Source organism: Equus asinus, chromosome 9 (assembly GCF_041296235.1).
Source record: "Equus asinus isolate D_3611 breed Donkey chromosome 9, EquAss-T2T_v2, whole genome shotgun sequence".
NCBI lineage: Eukaryota > Metazoa > Chordata > Mammalia > Perissodactyla > Equidae > Equus > Equus asinus.
Window position 1 is genome coordinate 61,729,951 of NC_091798.1, and position 22,482 is coordinate 61,752,432.

Genomic DNA, 22,482 nt, shown 5'->3' on the forward strand with positions numbered 1-22,482 from the left:
ATACAAACTGGATTTGTCATATTACTTTTAATTCTGCTTTGCACAATTATTTTTTAACTTTGTACCTGTTGTCTGTCAAACTTCACAGAAATGACACACCAAATAGAATGATGTTAGCTCAACACTCTGAGATGACTGCCAATGCTAATAACCTTGACAAGATATGATCTTAAAAGTGAAAATGCCTGAGAGTTCCTCCCTTCTACCCTCTTTGTTACTCAAACATGGCCTCAAATGTTTTCCAATCACTATGCACTTTCCCTCCAACATGGAACATGACATCCAGGAAAGGTTCTTTCTGGCACCAAGGGACAAAATATAATTTCACTAAAACTGGATAACCTGATTCTTGATCAGCGATATTTTCAAGGAAAGATCTTGATCAAAGGGGGAAAATGTGAATATGAACAAAGGAAAGCTAAATCAAAATGGAGTTGGGAAGCCATGAAAAGAGGACTCTCACATACGTATCACTCAGCACAGCTTAGAGACCCCAGCAGGAAGAAAGATGATTTCCTTCTGACCCAACAACAGGCTCCTCAGCGCTTGCAGCCAATGAAAAACTGCCACAGCCCTCTCCAACTTCCTCCTAAAACCTAATAAAAGCTGAACATCCCTCTGTCTCCTCAAACTTGCCTGTGGTCCACCAGAGTTTGCTTATCCCAAATTGTAATTCCTCTGTTATTCCTGAATAAACTAATATTGGCTAAAGACCTTGTTATTTCACTTTTAAGGTCGATAACCTTTTTTTCCTTCCTTTTTTGAATTTACAAATCTCTTTGAAAATCCAAGATATTCCCCTTGGGGTTGGGGGCAGTGTATTTATGTGCACATATATACACAAAAATACTTTTGCACATAACTGTCATATATTCACAGACCCCATAAAACTATTCTGGAGACAACTAGGTTAAGAATCCCTCATTTAACAGTATTTATTTATTCTACTAGGCTAATAAGATCCTGATTTGTGCATTTGAAATAAGTACTCCAAAAAACTAAATTATTAGCTGTGAACAAAAAAACATAGTACATACATTTTGAATTAAACCACCCTTCCACCATAAAATGACTGCAAGAGTAATAAAAAAAAGAAAATTTAAATAAATTACACTTACCACTAACATTTTCAGTTAAAATAAGGTGAAAGACCTGAGCAAAGGCATCAACATCTTTATGTAGCCATATGTCAGAAAGACAAGCATCCATCTCCTTTATTAACCATGGTTCAAGGCAATTAACATCTTTTTCTGTCTTTAAAAAAAAAAGTAAAGATTTTAAATTACCACACATCTTAACCTTTGCTTGCAAAGAACATGAGATGGCCAAAATATCCACAAGAATCTATATACCATAGCACAGGCTTTCACATAAAAGTTTCTCATCTCATCACAAACATTATCATTCACAATACTATATCTTGTTCTTACATTCATCTTTTATCTGAGAATGAGCTTGTCAACAAAAGAGTATGATCCAGTCAAAATATTAACTAAATGGGCTTCTGATAGGCTGTTGCACAATGTACCTGTACACCAGTGGCTCTCTCTCCCAACTGCACATCAGAAGGACCATCACCTGGAGTTTTTCAACACTGATGCCAGGTCCTACCCCAGAGCAAGTACACTGGAATCTCTGGAGATGAAGGCCAGATTCCACAGGGCTTTAAAAGTTCCTTAGGTGATGCTAATGTGCAGCCAGGCTTAAGAACCAATAATTTAATAGTCAAAATGCTGTTCACTGAACCAAAAGGATGTTCCCTATTCTAAATAACAATTTTTAAACATTCTTTAAAGATATTTTTAAAACTCATATATACTTCATTTGGATGCATTAGAACTTTAACCACTGGTAGGAACTGCAAGCATATCTGTGTCATGCTCAAAACAATTAAACACTTTTTCTAAAAAGTGCGTAGTCCCAGCTATATTCTGCATCACACTAATCACCAATGCCTTTTTGAGAATTCCAAACCAGAATCAAAGACCAGAGGGACCTAGGAAATCAGCCAGTTGTAGTTTTCAAGCAGACTCCATGGAACCCAAGGTAGCAGAGGCCCCAGTATGGGGAAGTGGATGGAGAGAGATGAATGAGCAGGCAGGGCTTCTATGAAGTATTTCATTTGTAAAAGATTTTGTGGCCAAAGAAAACAAAGAAAAGGAAAAAGGAGAAACTGAGGTCTACTGTGGGTAATTGATTTTATAAAGTCACATCGCTGGTCGGTGGTGGAAACAAATACCAGTACTGATCATTTGCTCTAATACCAACAGTCTTTACTCAGTTTTCTCCTAACTTAGCTTATCTTACATTGTTTAGCTCATAAGTGCTTAAACTTTTGAAATGATAAAATAGCAAGCAATAATAATGTATATGCATAATATCTATAACTTCAAAAAATTTCGAGAAAATATTGAAATAATTTAAACTCAGAATAAAACAATAAAGGATGTTGCACTATTTGAAAAAAAAGTGTTAGAAAGTTCTTCTGAAAAATGTCTTGTAGCCTAAGACAAACTAAGAGAGTTCACTTTAGTAATGCAATAAAAAATTATAATCTCATAAGATGCTCTTTGAACTACACAATTTTCACTGAAAATACTAGTGTGAAACCAGTGAGGTCTTACCAACTGACTGAAGACAGCATCACCACCATCATCTAATAAATCATACTCATCAGTCACATTTGGAACAGTTCTCTGCCTCTGAGATTCAGGTTTAAAAGTATTCTCTTGAGCTGAATACCATTCTGTAAGCGTGGTTTGTTGTTTCTCTTCTAAATTAATTACCAAAGGAAAAATAAGTAGATAAATTCTTTTTTTTAACATATCCCTTTGTTTTAAAAAATTAAATGAATCCAAAAATACTTAACAATTGGCCTTACTTTGAAATTACTTTTTAAAAATACACTAGGAAATTCAATAAAATGTGTTATGCTGAACTAGGACACATGAAACTGCTTAAAAACATCATCTATTTATCTACTAGTAAGAAGTTTACTTCTAAGTAAGTTTATAATTCAAAGAACAGTATTTTAGCCATACAAAAAATATTGTTTAAATCAATGACAGCACTGATACAGCATTTTGCAGAAAACCATCTATTGAACTTCTACCACCACACTAGTTGTTTGAGAGACAAGTTACATACAATTTTCACCTTCAACGGTTTCGAGATCTAGGCGTTTTATAATATACATATTAGTGATCCAGCACTGCACTGTGAAATAGGCATTGCTAACAGGTTTTTTCCAAGTGGAGGACCCAAAGAAGGTAAGATATTCATCTAAGGTCACACAGACTAAGAGAAATCAAAGCTTGAAGCCAAATCTATCATGAATAATGCAGTCAAAAGTAAGCAAAAAGAATCTAACCCTAATTCAAAAGTTGAGATATAGTATAAGTCATGTAAGAGATGTATTAATAGGCAAATATGCTAAATTCAAAGTAAAATTGCAATTCATAACAATATCAAGATTTGAAAACCTTGACGTTTGTATCAAAGATGAGCCTGTTATTACTCACATGCTACTCTTTTCACTCCCTCCCACCCACTCCCCACTCCTGTCCTATGGGATATGCTGTGGCATATCATACTCTTCTCATATGTAGCACATTATATGTGCAGAAAAGCATATACTCTTCTGCCTCCTCAAAATAGTGGTTGAATCTTTGGACAGAGACACACTCAAGCTGCTCAACTCTGGCACATCCACTTTCAATTCCTCTCTATAGATTATAACTCCCAGACATAAACCAGAATGCAAAAGGTACAGTTAGGACAGTATTTTAATATAATATTAAACAATTATACACAAGAGAGAAACACTTTCAAGTGTCCTTGTACCTCCATAGTATAAGAGCGGAGCAGTCCAAAAAGTCAAAATCAATAGTAATTTTCTTTTATATTTGTTTAATAAAAGCTTACCTCGCTGTTTTTCCTTTTTGTATTTCAACATTTCTTTGTTTGTGTATCCAGTGGTTCTTAAAATGTCTTCCAGAAACATTTCTTTTACTTCAAATGGTCTTCCCTGTACTAAATAATATGATTTACTTTTAAAAAGTCAACCTGCATCTTAGAGATAATTCACATAAAAACATGAGAATCCAAGTTAATGAACCTGAGCGTAAAATCCAAAAGCAATTCCACAGGTCAAGTGATCCTCACGATACTGTCCTTTAAATATAACTTTGATCTTTATTTTAGACAACTGTTCATTAGCTTGCTTTATCTAATGTTTACTATCTACTTATGTGTGTGGCATCATGCTAGGGACCAGGAATACAAATAGTAAGCAGAAACAGGGCTACCTCCCGACCTCTTGAAGCTTGCAAGCTAGCAGGGGAGACAGACATTAACCAATGATCCAGAAAACAAATGTAAAAACAGAGTTGTGACAAGTCTTATGAAAGAGAAATACAGGGCCGAGACCATAGCTGAGTGGTTAAGTTCGCGCGCACCGCTTTGGCAGCCCAGGGTTTCACCAGTTCAGATCCTAGGCGTGGACATGGCACCGCTCATCAAGCCATGCTGAGGTGGCATCCCACATGCCACAACTAGAAGGACCCACAACTAAAAATATGTAGCTATGTACCAGGGGCTTTGGGGAGAAAAAGGAAAAATAAAATCTTTAAAAAAAAGAGAGAGAAATACAAGATACCATGACAGTATATAATAGGGGGATCTGACTGAGTCAAGAAAAGCATCCTCACTGAGAAAATGAAGACCAAGACAAGTGAAGTAAACAAAATAAACTATATGGAAAGAAAAGAGTATACAATAAAGAAAAGAACAGCACATGCAAAGATCCCATAGTGGGAAAGAATATCATATTCTTAAGAAACTAAAAGGCCAAGCTACGTGGAACATGGTGGGACAGGGGAAGTGGAGAGGGGATCGCAGTTCAAGATGAGGCAGAAAAAACAGGTAAGTCTCATTAAGGGTTTAGGTCTCTATCCTAAGGTAAAGGTCATTCAAAATGTTAAGCTCAGAGAAGTGTTCAACATCACTGGAATTCCACTTCAGAAAAGACCACTCTGGCTGCAACGTGAAGAACGGATTTCAAAGAGAGCAAAGTGGATGCAACAGACAAGCTAAGAGTTATTTCAACAGTTTAGGTAAAAGAAGACAATTACTTGAATAAGACCAGTGATAGTAAAAATGGAAAAGAGATCGACTCTAGAAACAGAAAGTAAAATCCACAGAACTCAGTATTAGATTGGATATGGAGGAATGATAAGGAAGTGTAACCATGGTTCTTGGATGCCTGGTTTACAAAACTGGAGAGATGATGAAGTCATTCTCTGAGGTAATAAGCAAAGCTTATAGAGGAACAGGTTGGCTGGTGGGTACTGGGGTTCGGTTTTAGACATGTCACATGTGAGGTGCCAAAATAAGCTTTCAATTAGCACATGTATACATTTTATGTGCCTTATCATCCAGGAATATTATGAGAAGAAAAAGACTTACAGGTTTGTGACTTAGGTGAGTAGGTTGATGGTATGATTAACCAAAACAGGCAACACAAGAGACATAGATTTTGTAAAAACAGATTAAGTATTCAGTTTGGGGCATATCAGAAGTGAGCTGCTTATAAGTCTGAATTGGAAATAAAGATTCAGAAGTCATGGGCATAAAAGAGAAAGTAGAAGCCAAGGGCATGAATGAGAGCTTCCAGGGAAACTGAGTGTGCCTCTCCAGTACCTAGTAGAGCACAGCACAGAGCAGGAAAGAAGAGGAAAAACAAAGAAAGGAAGAAAGGAAAAGAAGGTGAGGAAGGAAGAGGAAAAAAAAGAGATCAAGGGACTCATCCTAGAAAATACCCATATTTAAGCACCATGAAAAGAAAAGAAGCCCACAAAGGAGACCACGGAAGTACAGGCTATAATGCAAAATGAGACTTAGAAGGCAGGGTTGTCAAATAAATTATGGGATCTCAGCATTTCACAAAAAAAGTTTGGAGGGGTGCAACCATGAGAAATACTAAGAAAATCTAAGATTTCTATGTAAAATTTGAATAGTAGGCTTGGCATTAAATCAGTGTCAAAATAACAACGGCAAGAATGCACAAATGAACAGCCCCATACACTGCAGAAACGGGAAACATTTCAGCATTTTGAAAAAGTAAAATGGCAAAACCTGTTAAAGTTCAAAATAGATAATACTCTTTTACTCAACAATTTCACTTTCAAGAATCTATCCCTCGAGATAAGAGCAATATGTAAGGATATAGGTACAAGGATGTTCATTACAACACTGTTTACAGTGGCGGGAAGGGAGAATCTAGAACGAACCTAAATGTCCAAAAATAAAGAAATGGTTAAATAAATCATGGTACATTCATATTATGAAATACTAAAATAGCTGCTTAAAATAATGAACTACATCTGGAGCTACTGAACAGGAGGACTGTTCATGACGTACTGTCACATGAATAAAGAAAACTGCAAAATAACATATAAGGCATGTGCTTATTTTTTGTAAAACCAATTTCTGTAAACCCAATACATACGTATATATTTACAAATGTTGTATGAGCATGGACAAGATGAGAAAGGATGTATACTAGGCTTTAACATCAAGTAATGTCAGGAAAGTAGGATATGAAATAAAAAGAGGATGGGGCAATTGTGAACTTTTTTCCTATATATGTTCATACTGTATCACTGAGGTGAACACATACAACTTTTTCAATTTTTGAGGAGGAATTTAATAATTTTTTTAAAGAATAGTGGCAAAACTAGTTTTGATTTAAGGACACAAGTTAAGTGGCAACATACTCAGAAGTAAACATGGGAGTGTAGACTACTCTTTCAAGGAGTCTAGCAATAAAGGGAAAGCTACAGGACAGAATTTAAAGGGGAATGAAGGGCCAAAATAAAGCTTATTTCTTTTCAAGACTAGAGAACTGATCTCAAACACAATACCAAAGAGTTGTAGATGGAAAAGGAGAGGATGAAAATACAGAAAGATGACTGATTAAGCATATCTCAGAGGAAACAGAAATAGATGCCCTCTACTTCAGAACACCCCCAATTCCTATTACAATAAATATAATTATGTCAAAAAGTATTCTTTCATAAAAATTCCAGAAGAAATCTGATAATTTAACTTACTATATATGACTGGACAACTTCCAAAATATCTTATAAAAAGATTTACATCCAAGGCAGCACTAGAAAGAATTAGTTTCAAAGTTGGGTGCTTTTGCAACAAATCTCTTAACTTTGTAAGTAAAAAATCACTAAATCGATCCCTTTCATGTACTTCATCCTGCAGTAAACAGAAATAAAACCATGGAACAGTTAAAACTTTATGGATGACTGAGTGTTTAAAATTATGGAGCTGCTGGGTTTTACACTAATCCAAACTAAGTGTGGACAAGGCCAATTAGCAAAAATTTTGTATTATGAACAATTCAGAAATAATCAGACAGTAACAACCTACTGTGGGTAATAAACTAGCACCCTTTTTATCACAGAATATAAAACCCACAAAATACAACAAATTCTGAATTAGTGGAGTCTAATTAATTATACTTTTAATACACACACAATCTATTAAATATGCTTCTGTTAGCCTTAGGGCTCAGGTGCATCCTTTGGTTTGAATACACGCAACTAAGTTTCCAAAAGCTGCTTATTACAAGCTTATAAAACTTAATCTAATTTTTTCCTGACACAAACTGGATAAAAGCTTAGAAAAATTGAATAAGGTGGTAACTCATCTATTTACTTCATCACCAACTAGTTAATTTAGCACCTTAACCATGAAGTTAAATGACTATAAAGTATGTCCCTAACACCGGGAAATACGTATTGGTTAAAGGAGGAATCAGATGACTAAGCATAGAGAAAAAAGAAAATTTTCAGTATTCTGGAGAACTCTAAGTATATGTATCATTTTCATATATAAAAAGCATATTTTTAGGGGCCAGCCCCATGGCCTAGTGGTTAAGTTCAGAGCGCTCTGCTTGGGTGGCCCGGGTTCACAGGTTTGGATTCCAGGCATGGACCTACACCACTCATTAGCCATGCTGTGGCTGCGACCCACATATAAAAAATAGAGGGAGACTGGCACAGGTGTTAGATCAGGACTAATCTTCCTCAAGCAAGAAAAGGAAGATTGGCAATAGATGTTAGCTCAGGGCTAATCTTCCTCAGCAAAAAAAAAAGCTTTTTAAAAAAACTATCTACTTATTTTATTTTACTCATAAAACTTGACGGTAAGGATATCTTTATTTAACACAAAAAAATTTATTCCAAATAATTATAGACAATAAAAAGTAGCCTGATTATAACAGCCTGTTCAAAAAAACAAATTGGTTCTCACTTATACCCTATTCTAAAAGTATAATCACATATTAAATTTTAAGCAATCTGAGTTATATATGGAAATTTCAGCAATATTCTTACCACAATAACATGTGTCACAGTTGACAATGTACTATCTCCTGCCATCAATGTACGAAGCAATACCCCATTAGTGCAAAATGTCAGAAGTGTCTTTGGAGAAACCCTTTTTAAAAAATCAAAATAAAGTGCACAATTACAAATTTCATATGTAACTAAAACATGATCACATTAAATACTAGTATCGTATGTATTTTAAATGCTACTTAAAGTTACCAATACAATAGTACTTGTATGTATGCTTTATTAACAAAGTTATGTGAAATATGTATTTTATGCCTGACAATCTCACAAATTTTTTATTACTAACAGCTTTAATTAATTAACTATTTTGTTAAAGAGCTATAAACAGATTTTTTTAAGAACTTAAATATTTTTGCTGGGGGGGAAAAGTATATTATAAATGAGATCAGCCTTTTGAATCACTATATCCAAACCATTGAGAGCAAAGAGATAGCACTACTCATCAAGAAGGTACTACTAGTACTAATAATAATCAGTTCAGTCACTAACATTTAATGAATGTTTACTACGCACTTCACATCAAACGTGTGCTCTAGATGCTTTTATTAGCCCCATTTTATAGATGAGGAAACTGAGGCTCAATGAGGTGAAAAAACTTGTACTTGATCATGACACTATGAAATGGGATTTATATCTATAGCCCAAACTCTTTCTCAAACTATTTATTCAAAACCTAAGTTTAGACATGACCTCAAGGTCCTGTCATAGACTTACTTGAAGCAAAATGATCATCTAACTTTTTAACTAACACATTCTCTATATTTAGTGAAATATAAACATTCAGTCTTTTCTAAGAATGATAACAGATAGGCTACAGGAGAATTGTCTTTACCTGCTTTCTAATCGGATTTGATATCCAATTGTTTGACCAATTCTTTCTCTTCTCTCTGCAGCAACTCTTTCAGCCACAGCAATAGCTGCTAATCGTCTTGGTTGAGTACAAAATATACGACAGGGGATACCATTTTTAAAGCAATCATCTAAAAGGAACTGAGGAATCTGAAACAAAAGTTTTAAAGTACTATAAGATGACATGATTAGAGCCGGCCCCGTGGCTGAGTAGTTAAGTTCACACGCTCTACTGCAGCGGCCCAGGGTTTTGCCAGTTTGGATCCTGGGCACGGACATCCCACCGCTCATCAAGCCATGCTGAGGCGGCATCCCACATGCCACAACTAGAAGAACCCACAACTAAAAATATACAACTATGTACCAGGGGGCTTTGGGGAGAAAAAGGAAAAGGTTTTAAAAATCTTTTAAAAAAATAAAAATAAAAATAAAGATGACATGATTAAACACCCAGAAAATCCAAGTCAATCAACCAAAAAACTATTAGAACTAAAAAAATTCTCTAACATGTCTAAATATAGAACATGTAATTTAAAAAGATCTTGTTGACAACAGAAACTAAAAATAAAATATTGAAAAACAAATTCATAAAGAAATAGTTAAGGCTTACACAAAGAAGACTATAAAATGCTACTGAAAAACATAAAATTTGAATACAAAAGAAATACGACATATTCCTGGGATGGGAATAATCAATATTGCAAAAATGTCAATTCTCCCCAAATTATTTTATAAAGTCAATGAAATGACAATCAAAATTCCATTGGGATTTTTTAAATAGTAAAAAGCATGAAGAAAAACAATAGCCTAATACCAGGCTTGCAGATACTTTTCTATGATTACACTCAAACAGGTCAGAAAGATTTAAAATAAGTAAAGGTCTTCCCACTCCTATCACTACGAACAGTCCTATCCAAAAAAGTAACTACTGTTAAGTTTCTTAAGAACTCTTTCAGGGGAAAAAAAACTGTTTACACAATTTAGAATACTTGTGTATATAAACAGGTTTTTATTCACACAAAGTTATTATTACATTTAATGTATATAATTTTCAGATTTCACCTAACATATCAGCTCTACCTAATCCATTTTATAGCTGTATATTCTCATCCTATGGATGTGCTATAATTTAACAAATACAACTACACAGTAAGTAATTACCAGTTTTTTTAGGTTTGTTACTGTTGGTGTCGTTGCTTGCTATTATAAAGAGTGCTGCAATGAAAATCTATACATACTTTTGCAAAGACATATATGTTGAGTCAAAGAATATACAAATTTAATTTGGATAGAACACTATCACATTGCCCTCCAAAACAATTTATACTCCTACAAACAAAGCAGAAGATGCCGTTTTCCCAGCACCTACGCAAATACTAGATATCAATTTTTTAATTTTTGCCAATATGATAGTTGAAAAACATAATTATTGTTTTGATTTCATTTCTTTCACTATGAGTGAGAGAGAGCATCTTTTCATCCATGTCTGAGCCTCTAGGATTTTTTTTAAATTTGACTAGTTCATCCAGAAGCATAAATTCATACAAACTAAGAAATATCTAAAAAGAGAAGATAATGAAGAGTAATATTATGCTACATACTATAAAACTACAAAAAAGCAAAAAGTAAGATCCTGGTGTAGGAACAGATAATTAAAGATACATAACAAAAATTCCAGAAATAGACTGAGGTACTATAGAAACTTAGTATATGATCAAAACTGATATCTTAAATCAGGGGGGAAAGGATAACTAAATAAAAATTATATTGGAACAATTAGATGTTAACATGAGAAAAAAGATTTCTACCTGATATGATACAAAATAAATTACAGATGGATTTTTAAAACTATAAATATAAAAGTATTAGAATAAAATATTTATAAGAGAATGCTTTTTAATCTTGGAGTAGGAAATGCCTTTCTTAGCATGGCTCAGAGCCCTAAAAAAAAGATTGACAGATGTGACCAAATGAAAATGTAAAACTACTAAGCAAGATACCATAAGCAAAGCCAAAAAGCAAACGAAAAATGGGGAAAATTAATTTTAAAATATCTAACAGACAAAAGGCATGAATCCATAATATACCAGAGTGCTATTAAAAATAAGTTTAAAATGATTAAGCAAAAATAAAAATGAGATCTAAATAAGCAATTCGCAGAATATAAATGGATAATAAGCAAATAAAAAGATATTCAACTTTCTAAGAATAAGGAAATGCAAATTAAAACTATTTATTGCTTATCAGATTGATAAAGGTAAAAAAAAAATTGTCCATTGTTGCCCAAGCTTTACAGAAATGGGAACTTTCAATACTTTCAATACTATTTTAATACAATAACTTTTTCAATTAATAGACAATAACTACTAATGTAGCTATAAAAATTTTAATTGGCACATTCTTGATCCAGCATTTCCCTTGTAGGAATTTATCCTATTAAAAGACTCCCACAAATTAGCAAAGAAATATTAGGATATAGTATAAGAAAGTAAGTACAATACAAGAATAAGATTCCTGCTCTGCCACTTCCTAGCTATGTGAATTTGGACAGATTAACATCTGTAAGTTTTAGCTTTTATCCTTCATCTGTAAAAAGAGATAATAGAAAGCCTACACGAATTAGGGTTATTGAGAGGTTCAAATGAGATATTCTTATAAAAGTCCAGCACACAGTAAACTGTCATTTTTTATCACTGTTAGTGGAAAAATGTTCAGGAATACTATAAACTTGTCTAAAAAATGAGGTACGTGTCTAGGTAGTGACATGAAAAAGTATCTAATATCTATTAAGGGAAAAAAGCAAGATGGAAAATGTATGTATAGGGGCCAGCCAGGTGACGCAGCAATTAAGTTCACACACTCCACTTTGGTGGCCCAGGGTTCACAGGTTCGGGTACTGCGTGTGGACCTACACACTGATTGTCAAGCCATGCTGTGGCAGGTGTCCCACATATAAAGTAGAGGAAGATGGGCTCATCAACCAGATGTTAGCTCAGGGCTAGTCTTCCTCAGCAAAAAGAGGAGGATTGGCAGTGGATGTTAGCTCAGGGCTAATCTTCCTCAAAAAAAACGATGTATAATATTATCCTACGTTTGTTTTAAAAAACAATATATATCAATGCTATAAAGAGAACAAAAACAAAACAAAGATACTCAAAAAAAAAAAACCCAGAAACGTATACTCCAAGTTTCTGACCATTCAGGGAGAGAAGGTGGCAAGAGAATTTGAAATCTTTCACTTTCTATGTAATATTTTCCATAATGTTTGAATTTTACATAATGAACATGAAAATTCAAAAGGCACTGAATTTCCTCATGCTACCAAAAGCAGGATGAAATTGGCTAATGATATTGACTTTAAATTCTGTTATATTTCATAGAATAAAAACACTAGTACTTTAACTCCTCAAACAACATACAATTATTTCTTAGGTTTAAACCCATTAGATTAACAGTTTATTTTGAAAAGCAAAGAGTACATTTAATTCCTAATTAAATTTTCAAGTTTCTTTTCATACCTAGTAAAATGATATACATAATTGTGAAAATAGGCATACATAATTCCAATATACAAATATCATTAGCAAGGACATTCAAATAATTTAAATAAAAAAAAATTTATTATATTTATCAAAACTTCCATAATCTCCATTCAATATAAATAAAACTTATAATTAACACCTACTGGCAAAAGTAACTCTAACACTAAAGCAATTGTAAGAATCTAAGATGCCTGAACAGAATCTCTGGAGTGACTCCACGGAATATCACTTAATCATAAATGGATTCATGCTAAAGAAAAATCTTATATATTGTCTTCAGATAAAAATTTCATCACGTTTTTAATTATTTAGTTTTACAGGCTCAGGTTTTAAGGATAAAGAGTTACACTTCCATGAAAATAGTTAAGTCCTACAAGTAAATAATTGGTAAAGTTTATAGTCAACGTCTCCTATGGCCTTGCCTTACCTATTGACTAAGTTTATTCAACCAACCAACATAACCCTAGGATATCTTAAGCAATTGTCAAAAGCAAATTTGTCCATAAAAGAAAAAAATATAAAATTATATGAACTATTCTATCTGAACCTCTATCAAAAGCAAAGTAATTTTACTATTTTAACATGCTAACATGTTAAAGAACATAAAGAAGAAAAGGTCATAACGTTGTGCCATACATCCAATCTGTCACCCCATGAGAGAAACTTCATGATAATCAAGTACTTTGATTCTAAACATCCAAACTGTTACATTAATTCTATCCTACAGTGAACTTTATATTAACATTTTATGTTATTAATATTGCTTTTAATTTAGCTGGTATGTACAAAACACTATGGTAGGCACTTTACGGACATCTCTAAACTTCACCTCAAATGGTAGCAATTATTAGTTCCATTTTATAAATGAGGACTCTGGCTCATAGATGTTACAAAACTAGCCTAAAACTTCACATCCAATAAACAAGGAAATTGGCACTTGAACTGAAGGCCAAAGTCCACATTTTTCCATGATGCCAAATCACATCCTTGCCTCTGTTTAAATGAAGGCCCAAAGTACTAGTGTAAAAATAAATATTGTAAAACATTTCCTTTCTACAAACTATCACAATGTACTTCCAGTAATAATTTATTTCTGAAATAACCATTAAAGTAACCAGAAGTTTCTTTTTTTGCTTTTGTTAAAATACATGTAGTATACATTTGATATAAAACCGTCACATGGGATAAAATACTTTTTCTTCTATAAATGTCAAAGAAGAAACAAACCTGTGTAGTCTTTCCAGACCCAGTTTCTCCTACAATCAACACTACTTTATTTTCCTTAATTATTTTAACAATCTCTTCTTGTTTCTCAAACACTGGCAGAGACTGCCTGAAAGAATCAAATTCGGATTCTCCTCTTTTCACTGGAATCTGAGGTATGCCATTATTGAGTCGCCCACTTGTCTTGCTCATCTCCCGGTTTTCTTTGAAAAATCAACAGAAAACAAAAAATTTATGATCAACATTAAAAAAAGTGTTAAAAATAAAGATAATTTCTAATGTAATTCAAGTGTTTCTTCTCTACTCAGTCTACATAGAGTTAGCAAGCAATGCCTCAACCTTTGTACTCCTACACTTAATATTCTTAGACAACATGTTACAAATTTCAGTATCAATTAGAAAGCAGATTTCTCAAAACTACTTCTGACGCATAATGTTTACAAATGAACAAAAATCAATCATCCAATAACCATTAAAAATAAAATACAACTTTGATATCTATCAATAATGACAGAAAATTAAAATTTTATAGTAGGAAACAATGTGCATTATACTTATAAAGACTATTTTGGACAATATGAAAACACATTATGAAAAAGAAAAATATCCTCTATTTTTAAAGTTAAACATATAGATTTTGTGATCAAATATAATAACGTGTAAATATAAGGTCCTAATGCTTAACAAATTTCTTAACTCAGCATTTCACCCAACATCTACATTTAACTAAGCAGACAGGAAAAAAAACAAGCATGCTGTGTTTTATATTCTTCCCACAATGCAAAATACTGTTGTGTGCATGTATTTAAAACTTAAATTTCTTGATATCTAGGACCATATGTTTTCTAGACTCTGCAAACCTACTCCAACAGACAATGGAAATTATGCAATTTCTGTCACTTTAGGTAATAAAATCATTTTCTCACTAGGGAAGTTATTTTTCCAAATAGTGAAATTACAACTCCATTTTATAACCTCAATATATTATTTATCTACCTTTTCAGAAAGTTAATGCACTGAAGACTCTGTCTTGTCTCTCACCAGAAGCTAAAACCCCAATTCAAAATCTCATTTATTAGCATGTCATGGCAGCTTAATATAGTAAAGTCCAGACCTCGGAGTCAAATCCTAGCTCTGCAGTTTACCAGCTGGTTGAGCGGCTTTGAACAAATTCTTTAACTTCTCTTAGCACCAGTTTCTTCACCTGTGAAATAGGGGAAATTCTTACCTTGCAAGGGCTGTTCTGAGGTCCTGTATAAAGAGTTTAGTATACTGCCTAGCACACAATAAGTGCTCAGTAAATTGGAGCCATAATGACACACACAAAAAAACTTATCTAACATTATGACACACCTTAACACTGTATTTTACTCCAAAATTTTCACAACCCTCAATAATTTCTAACAAACTATTCAAATTAAGAAATCTTACTTCATCTTAGTTTTCAAAAATAAATTTAAAATGGAAAAAGAACAGTCATCAAATAATAGGATAAACAAGGAAGCTCCCCAGAAAATACATACCAGCTTCAACTGCAAACACATTTCCTCTTTCTGTTTTAGGCAGAAGTTCAGTACGCTCTTTATTGGTGACAGGAAATCTCTGAATTAGGCTCCTAACAGCATGTTTTGTATTATGAGTCAAATTACAGGTCATCATTGCATGAGCTGTTTCTGATCCATCTTTCTTCTTCACAGTTAGGTATCTATTTGCTCCCTTTCTGAATATTAATAAAAATCATTTATTTACTATATATAGTCAATTTGTTCACATATGATGTATGCCTACTTAGAAAACAAGTCTCAAGCAAAACATTGAAAAAAATCAAAATACTTCGGGAGAAGATGCTGAAAATCCCAAAAAATTCAATAAAGAGGGGTTTAGTGCTAACGTGGCCACAAGACCACTTTCAATTAAAATTTCAAAATGCTGCAAATCCAATTTTAAATCAGCAAAAATGGCATACTTACCCGTAAGTGTTAAAGTTTGTCTTAACAGACTTCATGGTGGATGAAACATCACCAGTTTATACATGCTGGGAAACACATAGAGGGATAAAACCAATCTGAACAACAGAATCTAAAAATCATGATAAAAAAATTATGGTTCACTGTCCAGACCCACTGAATGTTTCCACAGTATACTGGTAATATCACGCTCCCCCGAAAACTGGTTAAGAGAGCCGAGAGCCAAGTTTGGTGGCTGGACCAGAAAAATATAAACCAGCATTACCGAAAAGTATCCCAGATGCATATTGAAAAAAACAAAATTTTTCAAAGCTTCTAACTCTAGTCTTCAATTATAAAATAATGATTTATAACTGTTCTCACATTATTTGATATAAGCATATTTGGTTTTTTAACTGGTCCAGGTCTAACCATGTCTTTTATGACTTTTATAGCTCCAAGAGTACTAAGTACAATGTTATACACACAGGAAGTCCTCAAACGTGTTCTGAAATGATTTAATAATACATATCTGTAATCTAGTACAATGTGGTCAAATCGGTAAAGAGCTCAGCCTCTGAAAGCATACCGACCTGGGTTTGAATTCCAGCTCTACCACTTACTAGCTGTGGGACTATTAGCAAAAATATCCCTGAGCCTAAGATAAGAACAATATCTGCCTCAAAGGACTATACATATCATTAAATAAGAATGCATGTAAAGGGCAGTATCTGTCACAGAGTAAACACTTAAAAAAATGAAAGCTATTATTATAATTATAGTCAAGAAAAAATATCATTTATTATATTTTTTAAAAAGTTACCCAGGGGCTGGCCCAGGGGCATAGCGGTTAAGTTTGTGCACTCTGCTTCAGCAGCCAGGGGTTTGCTGGTTATCCTGACACAGACCTACACCCTGCTCATCAAGCAATGCTGTGGCAACATCCCACATAGAAGAACTAAAGGGACTTACTACTAGGACAAACAACTATGTACTGGAGCTTTGGGGAGGATAAAAAAAAAAAAAGAGGAAGATTGGCAACAGATATTAGCTCAGGGCCAATCTTCCTCAACAAAAAAAGCATAAAAAAATTACCAAAAACATTTTGTAATATGTTTCACCATTTGTTAATGTCACTATCATGTTACAGAAATAAGCAACATAGCCACAAATATAAAGAAAATTACATGTATAATTTTCCTAACTTTCATTAGCTTTAAAATTTTTCAACGATATCTTCACTGTGAGAATGACATAAAACTGGCGATTAACCTATACAGTTTTAGCCATCTAAGTCATCTAAGTGAGGTTTTTAATTTACCAAAATTTTCGGTTTCTGGAAACTCCTTATTGCTTTAATGAATTATAAGCTTTCTACGCTGTCACAACAAGTGCTTAGTCATGCTTAAATGATGGTATAAAGATGAAATAACTAAATTTAACCTGATCTAGAAATTTTAGTTACTTCCATGGTAAATCAGAATTATTGGATTCTAGAGATGGTCTCTGTTGTAGGTTCTTTTCCCAGGGACCCTCCTGAAACTTCAGCACAGTTGTTATAGACTCAATCATTCACTCCCCTCTGTGCCATTTACTTTATAAAATTTTACATACAGAAGGCAGGAAGTATGCTGAAATGAGCACTAGAGCAAGAGTCAGGAGGTTTGTGTTCGGCTGGTAAGAATCTTTCAACTAACTATATGATCAAAAATAAATCATTTTACTTCTCCAACACTGTATACCAGTTAATTTTAAACTCACTACTATTTCTATCAGCTCTAAGATGCTTTAATTTTCTTAAAACTCATCTCAGTAAAGTTTTGCTGTATTTCACCTGTAACTATTTTTCTTTTATTCATTCATTCATCATACATTGAGCACTTACTGTATGCCAGGCACTACAATCACAAAGTTGAGTAAAATACACTTTTTCCTCATTAAGCTCACAACCAAAATAATAGGTCAGATTGAAATTAGGAAAGTTTCACTGGGTTGCCTAATAATAATACAGCACTTATGTGTAAAAATAACTCATATAAAGCAGGGGTGAGTACTTAGCCATTACCATTTAAAATTTACTGAATTTAGTTTGAATATGGATGGTGAGGCAGAAAGATGACATCAGCTTGACAGCTTTTACGTTTTAGTAAAAGATTCTACTTCTGGCTATTAGTGCTCGTTCCTACCACATTCAGCACCACAGTGACACTGATATACAATAAAAAGATTAGCGAAATTTTTGGTACTATATTCACCTCATTGTTGTGAGGATAGAAATATCCAATACAGTAGAGATTTGTCCTACTATGTAAACTAACATACTGAGATTTCCTCATTATGCTTTCATTCCAAAGTAACTGACACTATGTTCTGATGAAAACTGTAAGAGTCTTCTTTATAGAGCAAAATTAACTAGAAACTAACTGCAAGATATGGAAAAGATGCTAGAGGAATGAACTACACAAGAACTTTTATTTTCTTTATTTTTATTTTTTTGGTGAAGATTGGCGCTGAGCTAATATCTGTTGCCAATCTTCCTCTTTTTGCTTGAGGAAGACTGTCACTGAGCTAACATCTGTGCCAATCCCCCTCCATTTTGTATGTGGGATGGCGCCACAGCATGACTTAATGAGCGATGCATAGGTCCATGCCAGGGATCCAAACCAGCGAACTTGGGCCACCCAAGCAGAGTGCAGGAACTTAACCACTACACTATCAGGCCGGCCCCATAAGAATTTTTTAAAATAATAAAATGCAAGCCCCATATGCAATTTTTAAGTATAAAGGTAAATGTACTAAAATTTCAGATAAGAACATCATAACTTCCAATTTTCAAAGGGTAAAAGTAATCAACACACACTATAAAGAAGTTTTGGCATTTCTATGTCTTCTTCCTTTTAAAGAAAAATGATGATATAACTAATCAAACTTGATGCAATTTTAACATTTATCAATTTATCTATTTACACAGCACATTACAGAATACTTAACTCAAATACAACCAAACGCCTTGCTATTTCCCACTTTCCAAATCTGTAAACAGTTTAAAATATCATCTAAAGAGTCAAAATCTGAAATCACTACTTAAAAAGCTCACGGCCACCAAGGAGCTAAGGTCTCTAAAAAAATAATGTTCATTTGATGCCCACTATATGCTTAATTTCACATCTCCTTAATTTATACTTCCATTAGGCAGACAGATGCAAAGACCTAACTCCAAACCATTTTCTCCCTAATACTGTAATATAGAATTGCAAATTTATTGAAGTTTGCATCATAGCAATTTGTACCTTTTTATGATTACCTAGAAATTAATACACCAACCAGTTAACTTTGTCACAAACACAGGTGCTTTCATGTCATAGACACTATGTTTTGTGGTAAATTTGTTCTTTCTGTGACTTAACGACTATAAGCAACTTTAGAGATGAGACCTATCTAACATTTCCGTTTTAACTCCTCATAGCTCCCAGGACATTGCTTTGAATTCAGTGTGAACATAAAAAATTAATTAAACATTAACTATATTCAAATCTTAGCTCTGCTACTAGCTGGTTGTGCAGTCTTGGGAAAATTACTTAACTTCTCCAAGCTTGAATTGCTTCATCTGTTATACAGGTACCAGATTTTAATAAGAACCCACCACACACGACTATTGTGAGGATGAAATGATAATCTATTTAAAGCATCTAGCACAATGCCTGTTGCACAAGAGCGGTTAATAAATGTTGCATGCTGTTATTACTAATATTATTGAGCACCATAGGCTTTTTCTTTTCAATAGATATCCCAAAATTCACTAAGAGAGTTCCTCACTTTTATCCCTTTTTTCCTATTTTAGCTAGGGGGAGACAGGGGAAGCACAGTATGCAACCTTCCAAGGCAAGAGGCAAGGGAGTCAGTAATCCAAATCTGAAAAGGGGGCTTCCTCATAGGGTTGAGACTCCTTGTCAGGGTGAGGAGAGCACTTGGATACTTACTAAGCAGTGATTTAAGCAATCACAGGGAAAGAAACTTGGAAAACCTACTTTCATATACATTATATTTTCTCTTTCCACAAGTTTTTAACAAAGTTCATTTTATAAATTTCATTTTGTCTAACTTGGAATAAAAGAATAGGAAAGAGATTTTGTTTTGTTCATGAACAAGTTAAAGACTCAGAAAAGCGTGCTCTTAAAACCAAAACACAGTGACCTCAGTTGAGGAAAAAAGGAAACAAATTAAAAGGAGGTGAAATTTTTAGTATGGGAAAACTCGACTAAAATTTCAAAGAAAACATTAGGATATACTAAAGAACACAAAATGAAGGTGTTACTCCAACAAGAATATTTTCACCAAAAAAAAAAAGCAATTATTAAAAATAATCAATTGCAAAGCAAATTCAACTCTTTGGGAAAACAGAAACAAAATCCAAAACATATGGCTTCATTTTGAAAGAAAGGAGATCAAAAAGGAAAAAGTGATCAGAAAAAAATTGTAAACTATCACAGAGTAAGCCTGGAATCTATTTTTAAAAACCTTGTAGGAAGCTCAAAATGAACTACAGAAGCACAGAATCTTAACTAAAACAAAGAGAATAACTCCTTCATATTTTACATTTAAGAAAACAGGCCTTTAAAGTTAAGAGGCATGACCAAAGCTAGAGAATGAAGTGCTCAGAGATGGAATAGAATGCAGGTTTCCTGCTCTTTCCTCCACACCAGACTGTCTCTCAAATATGTATTAAAGAGCCATAATACCAGGCACAAAAGAAAAAAAAGCAGAAAAACTAATTTGCTAATAAGTTAATGAAGTTAATGCTAGGAGGTTAAAAAAAATCTTTACTCAAGGGTGAACAGAAAAACCCATGAAATATAATAAGTCAGGTACAAATTCTCACACAAATGAAAAGAAAGGATTTGAGAAGTATATTCAAAGTTATTTAGTTTTTTATATACGTGAAAAGAAGGAAAGACATTTAAAAATCACAAGGACCACTAGATAAACACTGTATTAAGTTTGCTCAAAGATAAAAAGGGGAAGAAAAGAGCTAAGAAATTTCATAGGAGGGTTTGTGGAGCACTAGGTATTGGTATTAGGGGCTGAATAAGCAGGCAGGGTTGCCTTGCTTCCCTTAGCATCTCGCTCCTTTTTCCTCTCTCTCTGTCTCTTCAATATTTCCTTATCTCTCTTTTTTGTCCTGATAATTTCTTTCTGGCTCTCCCCTTCCCGAGATGTTTCTCCATTCTGCACCATCCCTTAACCGGCCATGCTACTGCACAGAAGTAGAGACGGTCTATTCCAATGGACTGCTTTTCCAAGAATAATTTCCAATGGTCATTTCTAAATTAACTGTTCAGAATTCAAAAACCATTTAACCACAGAAATGACATAGCTGCAGAAGTGTGCATCTATAATATATGATTTCTAGTGCAGGCCTACTGCCTGTTACCTGCAACTCTTAAACCCAAACAGCTCTGAAAACTGGAAGATTTCTGTAGGTTTGCTGCAGCTTTGTTCGGCAGCAAATCCTGATTAAATTGACATGAAGCTATTTCTAGTCTTTATTTGTCTTAGTGTGAATATTCATACATTTTCCAGTAGAAATATTATTGTGATTAAAGGTGATGCCCATACCTTATTAAGGATATTACATATCATATTGCAAATATACCACAATACTTCTCTAAAATCTGAAAAATCAGAATCTCAAAACATATTTGGTCCGGGTGTTTTTGGATAAAGGATTATGGTCCTCTATTTTTATTTTCAAATGCAGAATATTACCTATCCAGAGAACTATAATTTGGGCATGCTCAGGAACCTAACCATTGTCCCAGCACTGGCCTTAATGATATTCAAAATGCACATTCACCTAAGCTAAAGCCTCTGTCTCAGTCAGTAATGTATCACAGTGGTGGGCATTCATATGCAAGACATTCCTATATAAGCTAATTTCATTTTAAGACCTTCCTACTCTTTATTTATTAATATAGGTACTTAATAAAGTTTTGCTTTCCCTCTTCTTAACCTGGCAAAAACCGGTAAGCTGAAATTTTCTTTTTTTCCCTCTCTCCGTGGTTCTCAACCAGGAGCAATTGTGTTCCCCAGGGAACATTCTGGCAACGTCCAGAGGCATTTTTAGTTGTCACAACTGCAGGTGGAGGTGTCACCGGCATCTAGCGGGTAAAGGCTAAGGATGCTGCTAAACATCCTTCAATGCACAAAGCAGCCCTCCACAATAAAGAATTACCCAGTCCAAAACATCAACAGCGCCAACACTGAGAAACCCTGCTATAGAGGAATCCCACCATCCTTACTCCCAAAATAAAACAGCTCCAGAGAATTTTAGAGTTCTTCCACCTGAAGGGCTCAAATGACTTTTTCCCCCATATGGATCAGGAACACTCAAAAAATATATACTGTTTTCTCCTGTTCCATTTTACTCAACCATTTCTAATCACCAGATTCTTGAGTTGGTAGGAAAGAAAACAATGAATATGTGTTCTA

The 22,482-nt window shown here is 33.9% G+C and overlaps 1 protein-coding gene across 2 annotated transcripts in view; it reads right to left on the reverse strand.

Moving 5' to 3' along the window:
• The window catches only part of YTHDC2 (YTH N6-methyladenosine RNA binding protein C2), a 75,974-nt gene that overhangs the window by 51,426 nt on the left and 2,066 nt on the right, over window positions 1-22,482 (reverse strand). Inside the window, exons 3-10 of one of the 2 annotated variants that reach the window (XM_070517576.1) lie at window positions 15,571-15,767; window positions 14,051-14,250; window positions 9,265-9,431; window positions 8,412-8,514; window positions 7,113-7,269; window positions 3,925-4,032; window positions 2,625-2,773; window positions 1,119-1,254 (exon numbers count right to left, since the gene is read on the reverse strand). In XM_070517576.1, coding sequence (XP_070373677.1) covers window positions 1,119-1,254; window positions 2,625-2,773; window positions 3,925-4,032; window positions 7,113-7,269; window positions 8,412-8,514; window positions 9,265-9,431; window positions 14,051-14,250; window positions 15,571-15,767 — 1,217 coding nt within the window. The remainder of the gene's footprint in view (window positions 1-1,118; window positions 1,255-2,624; window positions 2,774-3,924; window positions 4,033-7,112; window positions 7,270-8,411; window positions 8,515-9,264; window positions 9,432-14,050; window positions 14,251-15,570; window positions 15,768-22,482) is intronic. The other variant, XM_070517577.1, reaches the window with a different exon arrangement.